This window comes from Danio rerio, chromosome 11 (assembly GCF_052040795.2).
Source record: "Danio rerio strain M-AB ecotype USA chromosome 11, GRCz13ab, whole genome shotgun sequence".
Lineage (NCBI taxonomy): Eukaryota > Metazoa > Chordata > Actinopteri > Cypriniformes > Danionidae > Danio > Danio rerio.
In genome coordinates, this window is record NC_141031.1 from 43,748,700 (window position 1) to 43,764,673 (window position 15,974).

At 36.6% G+C, this 15,974-nt stretch overlaps 1 protein-coding gene across 6 annotated transcripts in view; it reads left to right on the forward strand.

Moving 5' to 3' along the window:
- mmel1 (membrane metalloendopeptidase like 1) overlaps window positions 1-15,974 on the forward strand; it is a 64,142-nt gene that overhangs the window by 35,513 nt on the left and 12,655 nt on the right. The window contains exons 19-23 of one of the 6 annotated variants that reach the window (XM_087274219.1): window positions 7,002-7,121; window positions 9,559-9,692; window positions 11,073-11,138; window positions 12,505-12,600; window positions 14,846-14,922. In XM_087274219.1, coding sequence (XP_087130345.1) covers window positions 7,002-7,121; window positions 9,559-9,692; window positions 11,073-11,138; window positions 12,505-12,600; window positions 14,846-14,922 — 493 coding nt within the window. Of the gene's footprint in view, window positions 1-7,001; window positions 7,854-8,538; window positions 9,103-9,558; window positions 9,693-11,072; window positions 11,959-12,504; window positions 12,601-14,845; window positions 14,923-15,974 lie in introns of those variants that run through there. The other 5 variants (XR_015502877.1, XR_015502878.1, XR_015502879.1 and 2 more) reach the window with 5 other exon arrangements.

The window sequence follows — 15,974 nt, forward strand, 5'->3', positions numbered from 1 at the left end:
CTAATAATTTTGTCCCAAAAATAGTTTTTAAAAAATTCAAAACTGCTTTTATTCTAGTCGAAATAAAACAAATAAGACTTTTTCCAGAAGAAAAAATATTATCAGACATACAGTGAAAATTTCCTTGCACAGTTAAATACCATTTAGGAAATATTTAAAAAAATAATAAAAAAAATCAAAAGGGGGCTAATAATTCTGACTTCAACTGTATATATATATATAACTAAATAATATATATAAATAGCTTAATTAGGTTAATTAGGCAAGTAAGGGTAATTAGGTGTTATGAATATCAGCAGCAGCAGCAGCAGATCGCTAATAAACCATAAATCCGCCAATTATGTACCACAAGATCCAGTCATGCACCACACAAACACACACAACCGGAGGATTGTCAAAGAGATTACGTGAAGTATTTATAGAGCGCACAAACATCAGTGCTAAGTCTTGTTAAACTGTATAGTGAACATTACGACGTGTTTTACCTTGCCGTGTTAGACCCTAGCTTTGTTTTAGTTGTTTATTCCTGTCTGCTGCCTGCCTTTTTGACCATCTGCCTGTTAATTGAACACGGCTCTGGATTTCCTGTAAGCATCTGTTTGTTCATGTGTTGACCATTGCTTGCCTGGCCATCCTGTTATTAAATCCTGCGTTTGGATCTTCACTCCCTTTGTCAGCGCCACCTTTGTTAATGAAGGCAAGACATTGTATGACAGTGGTTTGTTCTTTAGACAATCTAAAACAAAAATTGCTTAAAAGGAGGCTAATAATATTGATCTTAAAATGGGTTAAAATAATTAAAAACTGCTTTCATTCTAGCCAAAATAAAACAGAGTTTCTCCAGAGGAAAAAATATTATAGGAAATACAGTGAAAAATTCCTGAATCTGTTTAACATAATTTGGGAAATATTTAAAAAATTTAAAAATAAATCATAGGAGGGCGAATAATTGTGACTTCAACTTTACTTCTTGGTTCTCAAAAAATTTACCCCAGGGCACATTTTCCCAATGAGCCTGTGTTGAATACTTTTCAGTACAAACAGAAAGTCCAAAATCGAAAGTACTGACATTTACTTAATAACCAAGTCTTGGTTTACCGATAAAAACAGACAAATCTTTTCAGCTCCACCAAGTCGAGCAGCACAAAGCCATCCACAGATCTGCCCGTCAGAGCAGGTCACAGAGCCAACTAAAAGCATCATCATCCCAACGCTGTCAAGTATCTGCTCTGGTCAGGTTTCTCCTCAGCTTTTTGGAGGGCTCTCAGTGTAAATGTGTTCTCAGCCCATTGTCATAATGGCTCTAATGCCTGTAGTGCTTTTCTCTTGTAGATTAAACAAAGCTAGTTTCAGGCTCCAGTGCCCACAAAGCTGCCGCTTCCAGAGAGAGACGAGCCGCGGACGCTGTTCAGCCTGGGTTAATAGATTACAAAAGCCAAGTGATTATGCAGATTTTCAGCGGGAGAAATTTCCACATAATTACTCTTAGATTGCACATTTTAATGTTCCTGGACAATCTGGGTAACACTTCAAGCTGAATTGCCATTTCGGAGACAAGAGCGGCAGCTGTAACTGCGGCAGCGTGTGTCATTTTGACATTTTGCTTTAGCCGCAGGACGCAGAAACATCTCTGTCACACACTACACACCATTAACATCACATTACAGCTTTAAAACAACAACACTTTCATTAGTTTGACTAATTCGTCCTCTAACACCATGACAAATGCCATTTCACCATATCTCAAATCACCATTCACGTAATGCAAATGACATTTTAACCATGTCACGGAATGAAATGTCTGAAAAGGGTGAATTAAAAGCTGGACATAATGTGTCCCAAATGCATGTTATATAACATAATGCAACTATTTTGCATAATTTGCTTGGCTTGATTGGACATTATTCAAAATATTAAGCTATATTTAACTTTATTTTCTCATTTTTACACTGTTTACTAATGTTCTCAAATCAAATGTCATTTTACTGAATCCTAATTCACCCTTCATCATGTAATGCAAATGGCATTTTCACCATGTTGCAGAATAAAATGTGCAACTTCTTTGCTTTGTTAAGGCTAAATTTATAGCTGGACATGATGTATCCTAAATGCACATTAAAATAACAAAACTATTTTGCATAATGCACGGTAAAAAATAAATCCGTAAAATTTACGGTAAAAAAACGGCAGCTGTGGTTGCCAGTACTTTACCGTTAAAAACACGGTACAAACCGTAAAAGTAATTTTTCATTTTTACGGTAAATTACCGTATTTTATTGATTTATACCACAAGCAGAAAAGAGTATCAGCATGTAGAAGGTGCTCAGTGTCATTCACACAGCTACTAAACACCAGTATGGTAACGTATAAAATTAAAGTCATGAAATAAACATTGTTTATCACATTAGATGTAACATAAATCTCTAATGTACATAACTGATGGGGAAACAACAACAAAAAATCCATATTAATGTCAACCAAATGCATAAAAAGTGATGTGCCATGCAGGGAATTCTGGGAAAGTCAATTTACTGTTATTCGCCGTATATATTAAGGAAACATACCCTTAACCAGGTTACGGATTTGTACTGTAGCATTTTTACAGTTTTTTACCGTTGAAATTACGGCCATTTTTTACAGTGTGTGATGGCACGGTGGCTCAACGGTTAGCACTGTCGCCTCACAGAAAGAAGGTCGCTGGTTTGAGTCACGACTGAACCAGTTGGTGTTTCTGTGTGGAGTTTGCATGTTCTCCCTGTGTTGGTGTGGGTTTCCTCTGGATGCTCCGGTTTCCCCCAGAGTCAAAACACATGCGCCATAGGAGAATTGGATAAGCTAAGTTGGCCGTAGTGTATGAGAGATTACGTGTGTTTGGGTGTTTCCCAGTACTGGGTTGCAGCTGGAAGGGCAACGGCTGCGTAACATACCGGAATAGTTGATGATATACAGTGTTGGGTAAGTTACTTTAAAAAAGTAATCAATTACAATTTAATGATTATTACTGGAAAATTGCAATCTGATTACATTACTGCTTATTTCATGGAAGAAGTAATCAGATTACTGATTACTTTAAAGTTACTTTAAAAACATATAAAATATACCTATAATAGTACTAAATACAGCAGTGGTTCTCAAAGTGGGGGTCGGGACCCCCCGAGGGGTCGTGGGACAATGAAGGGGGGTCGCCTGGTGATTTCCAAAAATCTATTTATTTTATTTTACATTTATTAAACCATAAAAATTACCATATTTCATCCATAACCTACTGAAAAGAAAAAAATAGTCGTTTATAGTTACTATCTACTACTATACAGTATATAGTTACTATAGTAGCTTATAGTTACTAGTTCTATTGGATTTCGATCGCTGGATAATAACATTATATTAAAGACACAGCAATAGCTTTAGATGCAGCAGATTGATCACCAGGTTAAGTTTTCTGGTCCATTTACAGCCCTAACATACATTAAAAAATCTACGAAGAATAAACTTTGGTCTATTGGTGTGTGTGCACCATTGCATGCAAAGTTTCAGTATTTATAACCACCTCAGAGGATATTGGGGGTCGCGAGCCACTGGCATTGTTATTTTGGGGGTCGCGAGCGCTCTTTCAGTAATTTAATATTTACTGAAAAACATTACAATGGGTTGACCATAGCAGCTTGACAAAAGACACGACATGTGAACAGCCCCATCAGCAGCTACGCTTCTCTTTACATTCAGAAGATTTTTCACTTCTTTTCACTACCGATCCGGCACAAAAATCCAATTTAACCTGTTTAGGTTGAGTTGGACCACTGTGTTTTTAGGTGCCAGTGTCCCTCTTGGTGACGATCATTGTGTTAGAATGCAAAGGCTTGAACAAGTTGCTGGTCGGGTTAAAAGCATTCGAAAGTTCTTTAGAGACTGGACATACACTGAATTTCACTATACCTACACACGTCTGTCCAAACAGCTTGAAAAGTAGATTTTTCACCATAGGTGCCCTTTAACTGACATTAACTAATACAGCCTTCTTGTTAAGTGTTACTAGTTTCATTAGTTAAGTACATCCAGGAGGTTGTTATCTCAAAATAAAGTCGACAGGTTTATCAGCAGCTCGACACGAAGCAGAGCAATGTTGTATGAGACTGAAGGGCTTTATTTTGTGAAAACAACCATTCTGGATGTACTTTATCCCGCTTATCACATGACTACTTGCTAAAAAACTTTGTTCTGAGCCGTAATTATTTAATAATTCTTTAATTAAGTGCAAAGCTGACAAAAACAAAAACAGCTGATGGAGTATACACTAACCTGCGCATTACTCAGACACAAGATGGCACCAAACAGTTAAAAACAGTAGCAGAAAATAAAACAGCTGATGGAGTATACACTAACCTGCCCATTAATTAGACTCAACATGGCACCAAAATGTCAAAAACTATGGCAGAAAATAAAACAGCTGATGGAGTATACACTAACCTGCCCATTATTTAGACTCAAGATGGCACCAAACAGTCAAAAACCACAACATGACAGATAAGTAGATACATTTGAATTCACATTCAGAAGATTTTTTACTTCCTTTCACTCCCGATCCTGCACAAAAATCTAATTTAACCTATTTAGGTTGAGTTGGACCGCTGTGTTTTTAGGTGCCGGGGTTCTGCTTAGTAGCGACCATTGTCTTAGAATGCTTTCTGTTCAAATGCTGGAACAAGTTGCTGGTCGAGTTAAAAGCATTTGAAAGTTCTCTAGAGACCAGACATGCACTGAATTTTACAATATTTTATTTTTTCACACTCAATAAAATGAAAGTAATATCTGTACTTTCACTTAAAGAAGCAGCCGCTCCCAACAGCAGCTGTTTCAGCTCACATTCTCCAGCAATTTAAAACAGCATGCATGCTTATTAACTGACGTTGCAGCGGAAAACGTGATTTAAAAGGAGCATTTTATCTTCTAAATATTATACCTTTTAACGGAAGTAACGCAATTACATTGATTTTAGTTACTGTAATCAAATTACACAAATGTAAAATGTAATTCATTAGATCACTGCGTTACTCAAAAATGTAATTAGATTACAGCAACGCGATACATTCCGCTGTTGCGATCTCTGATATATAGACTATGCCAAAGGGAAATGAATGAATAAATAAATTTTGCATAATTTCTTGGCTTGATTTTACTTTATTCACAATAAAAAATATTTTGTCATATTGTTCTTTATTTTCCCTTTTTTTTAATCAACACTCTCACAAGGTTTACAAATGTTCTGAAATCAAATGTCAATATTTAATCACCATTCATGTTGTGATGGAAATGACATGTTTAAACATCTGGGGAATAGACCTGTTCGTCTTGATAATACATCATATGCATCTTAAATGCACAGTTATATATTATTCATTAATTTTCCTTCAGCTTAGTCCCTTTAATTATCAGGGATTGCCACAGTGTAAGAAACTGCCAACATATCGAGCATATGTTTTTTACAAAGCGTTGCACCCTTCCAGCTGCAACCCTGTACCGGGAGAAACCCATACACACTCATTCACACACATACACTACGGCCAATTTAGTTTATTCAATTCCCCTAGTGCATGTGTTTGGACTGTGATGGAACCTGGAGCACACGGAGGAGAACATGCAGACTCTAAACAGAAATGCCGACTGGCCCAGCCGGGGCTCAAACCAGCGACCTTCTTGCTGTAAGGCGATCATGCTACCCTCTGCGCCACCCTGATACCCATATTTTAAACATCTGGGGAATAAACTGGTTTGGCTTGATAAGACTAATTTCATAGTTGGAAATTTAATGCACACAGTATATATATAATATACTAAAATATTTAGCATTTGCTTTGCTTGATTATATTATACACAGCAAAAATAGTGATATTTACTTTAATTTTCTCATTTGTCATATTCTCACTCGGTTTTCTGACTGGTAAATAAGTTCTGAGGTGTTGCTTTTCTAAACCAATAAATGACATACCATCAAATCTTAATTAAACATTCATGCCGTGATGAAAATAATGCACTCACATAATTATGTTTTAAAATGTAAATCGCACAGAAATTGTATTATTTTTCTAATATTTATCAAGTGACTGTAACACAAGGGTGCTGGAAAACGGAGTAGAAGATCAACGGCCAGTTTATTTGCAAGATCAGTCAGGCAGGCAATGATCAAACTGGGCAAACAGATGCATACAGAGATAACCTGAATCAGTACAAACAGGTGAATGGTCAGTACAGGTGGCAAGGAATCAAAACGATGAAACAAGGCAAAGGGTCAAAACACGGCTAGGCTAGACAAGACAAGAAAACACTTTGTAGTGCTGCAGGATAACAAGACTAAGCAAAGTCTGTGTGTTTGTGTGCTGTATGTATGGTCCATGTAATCAGTCCTTGAACAGCTCGCAGCTGTGTGTGTAATCAAAGAAGAACGGGAACAGGTGTGAGTGTGTGGTGCATGACAGGATTTGTAGTTCCTTTGGTGGCAGATTTGTAGTTCTCCAGTGATCTGTATGAACTAAATCTCTGGTGATTGTGACAGTGACGTTTAAAGGAGCAAGGAAATCACAACTTTTCTTCTGGAGAAAGTCTTATTTCTTTTAGTTTGCCTCAACATAAATAAAAAAATTGCTAAGGTCAAAATTATTAGCCCCCTTTAAGGTTCCGTGAAGTGCTTTGAAATAGGCATTTTTATTCGATGTTTGGCATAATTTCAACAGAGACACGAAGAGAGGGTGGTACATGGTGTAGCCACTCCCCTTTTATAAAACAGCCAATGTCGCTTTGTTTTACCACCACTCTGGCTATGGCTTAAATGTGATTTTTGAAATGAAAATGAGTTAGATTTGACAAAGTCAACCTCTGTGACATACAGTAAAAGTGTCCAAAGTTAACACTCTATTAAAACGAGTCAGTCTGGCATTTCCTGGTCAATTATCCATGCATTATGCTGAATTTCATCTCTTTCTATGCATCTTTTTCTTTCTTTCTTTCAGTGTTTCCTGCTGGCATCCTTCAGCCTCCGTTCTTCAGTGAGAAACAGCTGCAAGCTCTAAACTTTGGAGGAATCGGGATGGTTATAGGACATGAAATCACTCATGGATTTGATGATCACGGTAATCTGCATCTCATCTGATGGACTGTACCAGTTAAATGTTTAATATTAATGTTTTAACATGTTAAATTTAATGTTCAATATTTTATAATGCTCATTAAAAACAATTAAAATGTCATGTTTGGCTCTAACTTAAAGCACTAAAAGAGTTTAATTTCTATCTTCTATGTTTTGAGATTTATATGGATTTTAAGCAGTACTGAGTCAAGTAATTAAATTAAATACAAAGTAATTAAATACAATTGTAATAATGTAATTTGTAAATAAATATAAATTCTGTACATGTATTACTTAGTTTATGTTATAAAAACTTTAACTAACATTATTACATGGCTCTCTGGAATACTCCAATCGGATCAGTCAGTCGCGACATTGCAAAGTATGTTATTCCCAGAAAACAACCATTGAAAAACACCGGCTGATCAGGGAACTACAAATTATCTTGATCGTCTGTAAATACGTTCAAATCCATATACTTACATTCACATTCAAATGTATCTACTTGTCTGTCATGCTGTGGTTTTTGACTGTTTAGTGCCATCTTGTGAATTAATAATACATAGGTTAGTATATTTTCCATCAGCTTTTGTTTCTGCCAGTTTTGTGTTTTTGACTGTTTGGTGCCATCTTGAGTCTGAATAATGCGCAGGTTAGTGTATACTCCATCAGCTGTTTTAGTTTCTGCCAGTGTTTTTGACTGTTTGGCGCCATCTTGTGTCTGAATAATTTGCAGGTTAGTGTATACTCCATCAGCTGTTTTAGTTTCTGCCAGTGTTTTTGACTGTTTGGCGCCATCTTGTGTCTGAATAATGAGCAGGTTAGTGTATACTCCATCAGCTGTTTTAGTTTCTGCCAGTGTTTTTGACTGTTTGGCGCCATCTTGTGCCTGAATAATGTGCAGGTTAGTGTATACTCCATTAGCTGTTTTCGTTTCTGTCAGCTTTGTGTTTTTTACTGTTTGACGCCATCTTGTGTCTGAATAATGCGCAGGTTTCTGTATACTCCATCAGCTTTTTTAGTTTCTGTCAGCTTTGTGTTTTGACTGTTTGGCGCCATCTTGTGTCTGAATAATGTGCAGGTTAGTGTATACTCCATTAGCTGTTTTCGTTTCTGTCAGCTTTGTGTTTTGACTGTTTGGCGCCATCTTGTGTCTGAATAATGCGCAGGTTAGTGTATACTCCATCAGCTGTTTTAGTTTCTGCCAGTGTTTTTGACTGTTTGGCGCCATCTTGTGTCTGAATAATTTGCAGGTTAGTGTATACTCCATCAGCTGTTTTAGTTTCTGCCAGTGTTTTTGACTGTTTGGCGCCATCTTGTGTCTGAATAATGAGCAGGTTAGTGTATACTCCATCAGCTGTTTTAGTTTCTGCCAATGTTTTTGACTGTTTGGCGCCATCTTGTGCTTGAATAATGTGCAGGTTAGTGTATACTCCATTAGCTGTTTTCGTTTCTGTCAGCTTTGTGTTTTTGACTGTTTGACGCCATCTTGTGTCTGAATAATGCGCAGGTTTCTGTATACTCCATCAGCTTTTTTAGTTTCTGTCAGCTTTGTGTTTTGACTGTTTAGCGCCATCTTGTGCCTGAATAATGTGCAGGTTAGTGTATACTCCATCAGCTGTTTTAGTTTCTGTCAGCTTTGTGTTTTGACTGTTTGGCGCCATCTTGTGTCTGAATTATGCGCAGGTTAGTGTATACTCCATCAGCTGTTTTCGTTTCTGCCAGTGTTTTTGACTGTTTGGCGCCATCTTGTGTCTGAATAATGCGCAGGTTAGTGTATACTCCATCAGCTGTTTTCGTTTCTGTCAGTTTTGTGTTTTTAACTGTTTGGCACCATCTTGAGTCTGAATAATGTGCAGGTTAGTGTATACCCCCTCAGCTGTTTTAATGTCTGTCAGCTTTGTATTTTGACTATTTGACGCCATCTTGTGTCTGAATCATGCACAGGTTAGTGTATACTCCATCAGCTGTTTTTGTTTCTGTCAGCTTTGCACTTAATTAAAGAATAAATAAACTATTACGACACAGAACAATGTTTTGTGGCAAGTAGTCATGTAATAAGCAGAATAAAGTACATCCAGAATGGTTGTTTTCACAAAATAAAGCCCTTCAGTCTTATACAACATTGCTCTGCTTCGTGTCGAGCTGCTGATAAACCTGTCGGGCTTTATTCTGATATAACAACCTCCTGCATGTACTTAACTAATGGAACTAGTAACACTTAACAATAAGGCTCTATTAGTTAATGTTAGATAATGTATTTACTAAGACGAACAAAGTAAAATACATTTATTACAATTTTTATTACATTTTGTTAATGTTAAATAAATAAAGTTGTCCACCATTAGTTTGTGTTATTGTTAGCAAGCATGAATATGGATTTTAATGACGCATCAGTAAATGATGAATTAATGATGAGTAAATAAAAAATATTTCCATAGGCCGTAATTTTGACAAGGATGGAAACATGTATAACTGGTGGAGCAACTACTCTGCTGAACGCTTCGAGGATCAGTCTAAATGCATGGTGGAGCAGTACGGCAGATTCAGCTGGAAACTTGCAGGAGGCCAAAATGTAAGTTAAAACTGGCCCGGTGTGATGGAAAGAATCTGTACACAAACTTCTTAAAACAAACGAAATTAACCAATGTTATGTTTGTACTCGCAGTGCGTGTAGTTAGTGCATACTTTGGGTCAGATTTGAAACATTTCCACTGCTCTAAAAAAGATTAATAATGAGTGAGATCTTAATCAGCTCTTCAAGACAGCAATGAAAATAAATGCAGAGTATTATGACTTTAGCTGTCATAAAAGCACTCAAATGTAGGGCAAGCAAAAATAATCTGCATGATTACATTTCTAACCACTAAAATCTGATGGAACTTAAAAACAAGAAAGCTATGCTTATTTATACTAAAAAGTTTCACGTTTTGCAAGATTTAAAAGCATTCAGTGATTATTTTGGTAAATGTTCTAGAACGGTGGGTTTTTTCAAATGTGATTTCAAAAGAGGGTTTCTGTACGGTGGCCGGGAAGTGCAAAACAACTTTACAAAGTTTGAAACACTTTTACAACGCTCGAAACAAATTTACATTTTAGAAAACAAATTAACAAGACACAAAACACTTTTACAAATCCCGAGACAAATTTACAATTACAGATTTCTTATGGAAAGGGAATGTACCACACAACGGAAGTGACGTAGAATGTACCACACACCAGAATGGTGTGACCCGGAATGTAACACACACACTGGAAAATAACAATAATATCCAGCTCATGTGTGACTTTGTAAACAGGTTTCCACAAGTCTACAACTTAAAAACTCATGGTTTGATTAACTGTGATAAAACATATTAGAGCTATTCTGAGAAAATATAGAAACGTAGAAACATGTAAATGCAAGTACAATAGACACTCCAAAATCTGTTTTTTTTTCCCTCCCTCGTAGGTCTATTTAGGGTGTATTTAGACTAAGTGCAAATAGCGCACTTCGTTGGAAAGAGCTAGTTGGGTGATTTCCGCCCATCACCCTCTGTTTGACCGAGACAACATAACTAAAGGGAGCGACAAACAGCAGCGTGAGTGGCGTAGCTCGTGAAACGCATGGCAACAAGCTATGACACGATCGATCATGAACCCAGTCATGAACCGGTCATGGACTACCATACTATATATATTTATATATATTTATATATATATATATATATATATATATATATATATATATATATATATACACACACACACACACACACACACACACACACACACACACACACAATCAAATGGACATATATAGATACATAGATACAAATATAATTTTTTACTGATGCTTGTTCTAAACATGTTGTTTTGGTATATAAACTATTATTACACATTTCTCTGTAAATCATAGTAAACATCACTACGCAAAAAACATATTAAACATAAACATAAAATATTGTCATTGCAGGTCAGTGGTATTACGACATTAGGAGAGAACATCGCTGACAACGGTGGAGTTCGTCAAGCTTATAAGGTTTGTCTTAGGGCCTACTCACACTATGCCATCCGTACCGTGCCCAGGCCCGTTTCCCGGATCCTTTGAGAAGTGTGAGTGCGCTGAATCGGGCTCAAGCACGGTTCACTTGGCCGGCCCTGGCCCGGTTGGAAGAGGTGTGCCTGAGCGCGGTTCACTTGGGCTTTGGTGCGGTACGCTTGTGTGTGAGTGCAAAACGCGCCAAAGTCCGAAACTATAAGCGAGACGTGACTTTTACGGGGCTGTTTCATATGGATTTATTAATCATTATTACTGTTCAGTGAACGCAAACTGCCGTAACTTATTAAAGACGCAAACCCCACACTGCAGGACAGCTGCGCACCTTCAGCAGACCTCCTCATTCCTGCAGCACAAGAGCTTTATGATTGTTTATGAGCGCCAAAAGTGGCGGATCTGTTCGGTGAAATATCTGACTGCGTGTCTCCGCATCTCTAAGGACTGTTTGGCAAAATATTTGACGGCATATCAAACGACTGAAACGATATAACTAGAGAAATCTCCACTGTGCTGCTGAGTGAGAGAGCGCTTCTCACTGAACAGCGCAGCAGCGATGACGTAAGCGTGCCGAAGCCCGTTTGTGGTGTGAGCGCGGGCCGTCGGGGGAGACGGGAGGGGGGACAAGCGTGCTTTGGCCCGGTTCAAGGCAACTGTACCTAGTGTGAGTACGGCCTTATTAATTTCCTTAAAGGGGACCTATTATGTGCCTAATTTCAAAATGCAAAATAAGTCAATGTAAATCCCATGTGTATTCTGTATACTATATCTGTAAGAAGGCGATGAGAATACACTTATTTACACTATACAACCAGAATTATTCAAGGGGGACCTATTTTGCGTCTTTTTACAAGATCTAAAATAAGTCTCTGATGTCCCCAGAGTGTTTATGTGAAGTTTCAGCTCACAAATAATGCTTTATAACTCTCTGAAACTGACCCTTTTAGGCTTTGATCTTAATTGTGTAATTTTGGTGACTGTTGCTTAAAATGTAAATGAGACTGTGCTCTTTTCATAAGGGGGCGGAGCTACAAATGCCTGTGTGTCAGCATAGTGGCACATTCAAAAACAAGACTAAAGTCCTATGCTAATGTGGGAGAAATCATCACTAGTGGGCGGGGCTTTCTCCCTCTGATGACACGTACAAAGGGAGAATGTCAATCAAAGTGTTCCAGCAGACAGTTTTTATCAAGTGTGATTATGTTTACCATTAGAAGCTGGTGTAATATTTACAGACTGTTGCCACACAACTGTGTTTAAACCCCTTATAATAGTGGCTTTTGCATAATAGCTTCCCTTTAATAAACAGCCACATTGAAATGCCTATGATTATGATGTGTGCATGTTTTAGGCTTATGTAAAGTGGGTGGAGAGGGAGGGCGAGGAGCCCCGTCTTCCCGGACTGGATATGAATCACAAACAGCTCTTCTTTCTGAACTTTGCTCAGGTATTTGACCATGAATCATATCTACAGTACTTTAAGATGCCCGCTAGTGTTCACCGTGAAAGGTCAATTGAAACTGGTGCAAAAATAAATCCCAACAGGCTCTCTAATATGTGCTCGAGGCATGAAATCAGTGATTGAATCTTGTCATCTGGGGCAATGAGCACTGCTTTAAAGTACTGGGATTTGAAATGTCATTATTTGGATAAGCATATTTCAGAAAAGTGCATTGAAGTAAACAAGCAATGTTTTTTGCAGAATGACATTCATCCTTAAAGGGGTAGTTCACTCTAAAACAGAGTATTATGTCATCATTTACTCATTCTTTACTTGTTTTCTGAACATGTTTGAGTTTCTATCATCTGGTGAACACAAAGGCAGATATTTTGAAGAATGTTGGAAACATGTAACCATTGACTTCCATAGTATTTGTTTTTCCTACTATTGAAGTCAATGGTTTCAGATCTTCAGCTTTCTTCATAATAGGGCTGGTCGATATGGCTATCGTCGATAACTATTTTCCATATTGAATGATAACAATATATATTTCATTATAAGTAGTTAATGCTTCCAGATTTAAAAGAGTTCCCAACAATGACTAAAGCCACAAAGCATACATACACTAACATTTGCGGCCGATAAGTTTTTGGTGGCCAACAATTCGGTGCATCGCTAATATCAACACACTTTTAAATTCCCATTGTTGCACATTTCTGCTGTGTGATCGGCTCTTAGATCAATATAGGGTAAAAAAAAAAAATCCAGCGCTTAACAGTGTTATTGAAATCAATTTTATTGCGATTTGAAAAAATATTGTTTATCAGCCTAGACATACTTCAAAATATCTTCTTTTGTGTTCAGTGTTTTGTGGAAGTAAAGGGTAACAGTGCGTTTACACCGAAAGCGGTGAGAGCGTCCAAGGTCGCTCTGGCCGACCTGGCGACAACGCTGTTCGCCTTCAGCTCCGGCGACGAGAGCATCAAAATTGGCTACGTTGATCTCGTATTTAAAGGAGCCGTTGCAGCATTTCAGTTACATTCCTGCATGAAACATGCTTGCTAGCATAAAAACGTTGCGCACTTCGTATCAAATTCATTTAAGAAATTAAGATCAAGTTGTATGTGGTGTGGCTTTGCTCCACTTAATTATCCAATGTGTCCATATGTCTGAAATATCCTGAAGCAGCAACACTGTTTTGTTTTGTTCAGCTGTTATGTCGCATGAGATTCCCGCTTTTTTAAGATAATTATATAAATATAACATTAATTCATATAAGGAACTCGCCAGTAACTTATTTAATGTATATTCCTGTAAGAAAACAATGTAAATACATGAAAACCCGGCGACTGCAATAATCAAACCCTTGGGAACAACTGTGGTCGGAACCAAATATCACAGGTCTGTGTTCTCTGATCTCCAAGCAGTGAACTTCTTTATTCTGATTGCTTGCTGCCGATCCGAGTCACAGCTCATTACCATAAAGTGGACTTGATTTCAACTCTCCTCGACAGCCACTTCGGTGAAGACGTGCCGCACTGCTCCTCGCCGCTTATTGCTGCCGGCTCTTATTGAAAATGAATGACTTCCGGCTACGTTGAGGCTCTCGCTGCTTTCGGTGTGAGCGTACGGTAACAGTTGAGGATGCTCCGATCAAGATTTTTGGTGATTGGCTGATACTGAGTTCTGATTCTGATGCTTTAAGCTTTATAATGCATAAAGCACAATTTCACTCCAAGTATGAAACTTTAGTGCCTTACCTAAGAATATAAATGAAAGATGTTGCTTTACAGCTTAACAAAGCAAATAAGCCAAAACTCTGTCTTGTTTTACCTAAAATATTAGGTAAAAATTAAGGGTGTTTTAACCTTAAAACAAGCAAAATAATCAGCCAATGGGGTCAGCAAAATAATGTTATTTCAAAGCGAAAACAAGATTACTTTACTTACCCCATTGGCAGATTATTTTGCTTATTTTTTAAGGCAAAACTCACATAATTTTGATGCATTATTAATGAAAACAAGTGTTTACTTGTCTAGAAAATGTTTTTGATTTAAGATTTTTTAGATATTTGGGCTAGAAACACAATTTTCTTTTGAGTATTTACTTTCATTTTTGGGTGAACTATCCCTTTAGGGCTCATGTTGGGGTAATAATAATGTTTCAATCTGTGTTAATCTGTCCATGTAGTGTTTGGCTGGTTATGCAGTTATGTTTTATTGAATATTAAAATAAGTGTTGTTTTCTGTAGGTCTGGTGTGGTGCTTGTCGCCCTGAGTACGCCATTCAGACTATCAAAACAGACCCACACAGCCCTCTGGAATACAGGCAAGATTTCTGAATTAAAGATGAAAACAAATCTGGATACAAGTCACGCTAGAAGACATACATTGCGTTAGATTGCATAAATTATTGAACATGCTGAAAGGAAATATCGAGCTATTAGAAAATGTAGAAGTACAAATGACTTTGCAAGAATAATTAAAAATTGTAAGAAAACTAAGCTTTCAATTAAAGACTTTAAATGATGTTTTTCAAATGTTTTGGATCAAAAAAATGTATATTTTGCACTCCAGTACAATACAGTAAAAATGGTAATATCGTGAAATATTATTACAATTTAAAGTTAACAGTTTTCTATCAGATCATATATTAAACTATAATTTATTCATGTCATGTGAAGCTAAATTCTCAGAAATCATTTCCCTTCAGAAATCATTGTAATATTCTGATTTTCTTTTAAGAAATACTTGTTGAAAACTTCTATGTTGAAAACATCCACGTTGCCTAGTATTTTTTTGAAAATCATGCATGACTTTATGAATTGTTTATGAATTGTGTACGTCTTAAGTTTGCATGAATTCATGAATAATGAATGACCTAAGTTTAGAACAAACATATATAAGTAATATATTCATGTGACGTATTTATTTATGAATTCATCTGATGTGAATTTTCAGGAATAATTTGTTTTTGGAAATCATTTTAGTATATGCTGATTTTCTTCTCAAGAAATAATTCTCATTATTACCATGTTGAAAACATAAACCTTATGAATGTCTTAAGTTTAGAAAAAAATATATAAGGAATTTACTCGTGTGATGTAAAACTGAATTTGCAGGGATCATTATTCTTCAGAAATCATTATATTATGCTGATTTTCTTCTCAAGAAATAATTCTGATTATTACTATGTTGAAAACATCTGTGTTGCTGAATATTTTTTTGAAAATTTGACATTTTTTCTGATTTATGATGAATAAAACGATCAAAATATAATTATTTTGTAACATTATAAATGTCTAAAGTTTAGAAAAATAACCTAATATATATCACTTTATTTCCATCATATTTTTTTTTCCTGGAAAAGGTTTTATTTCT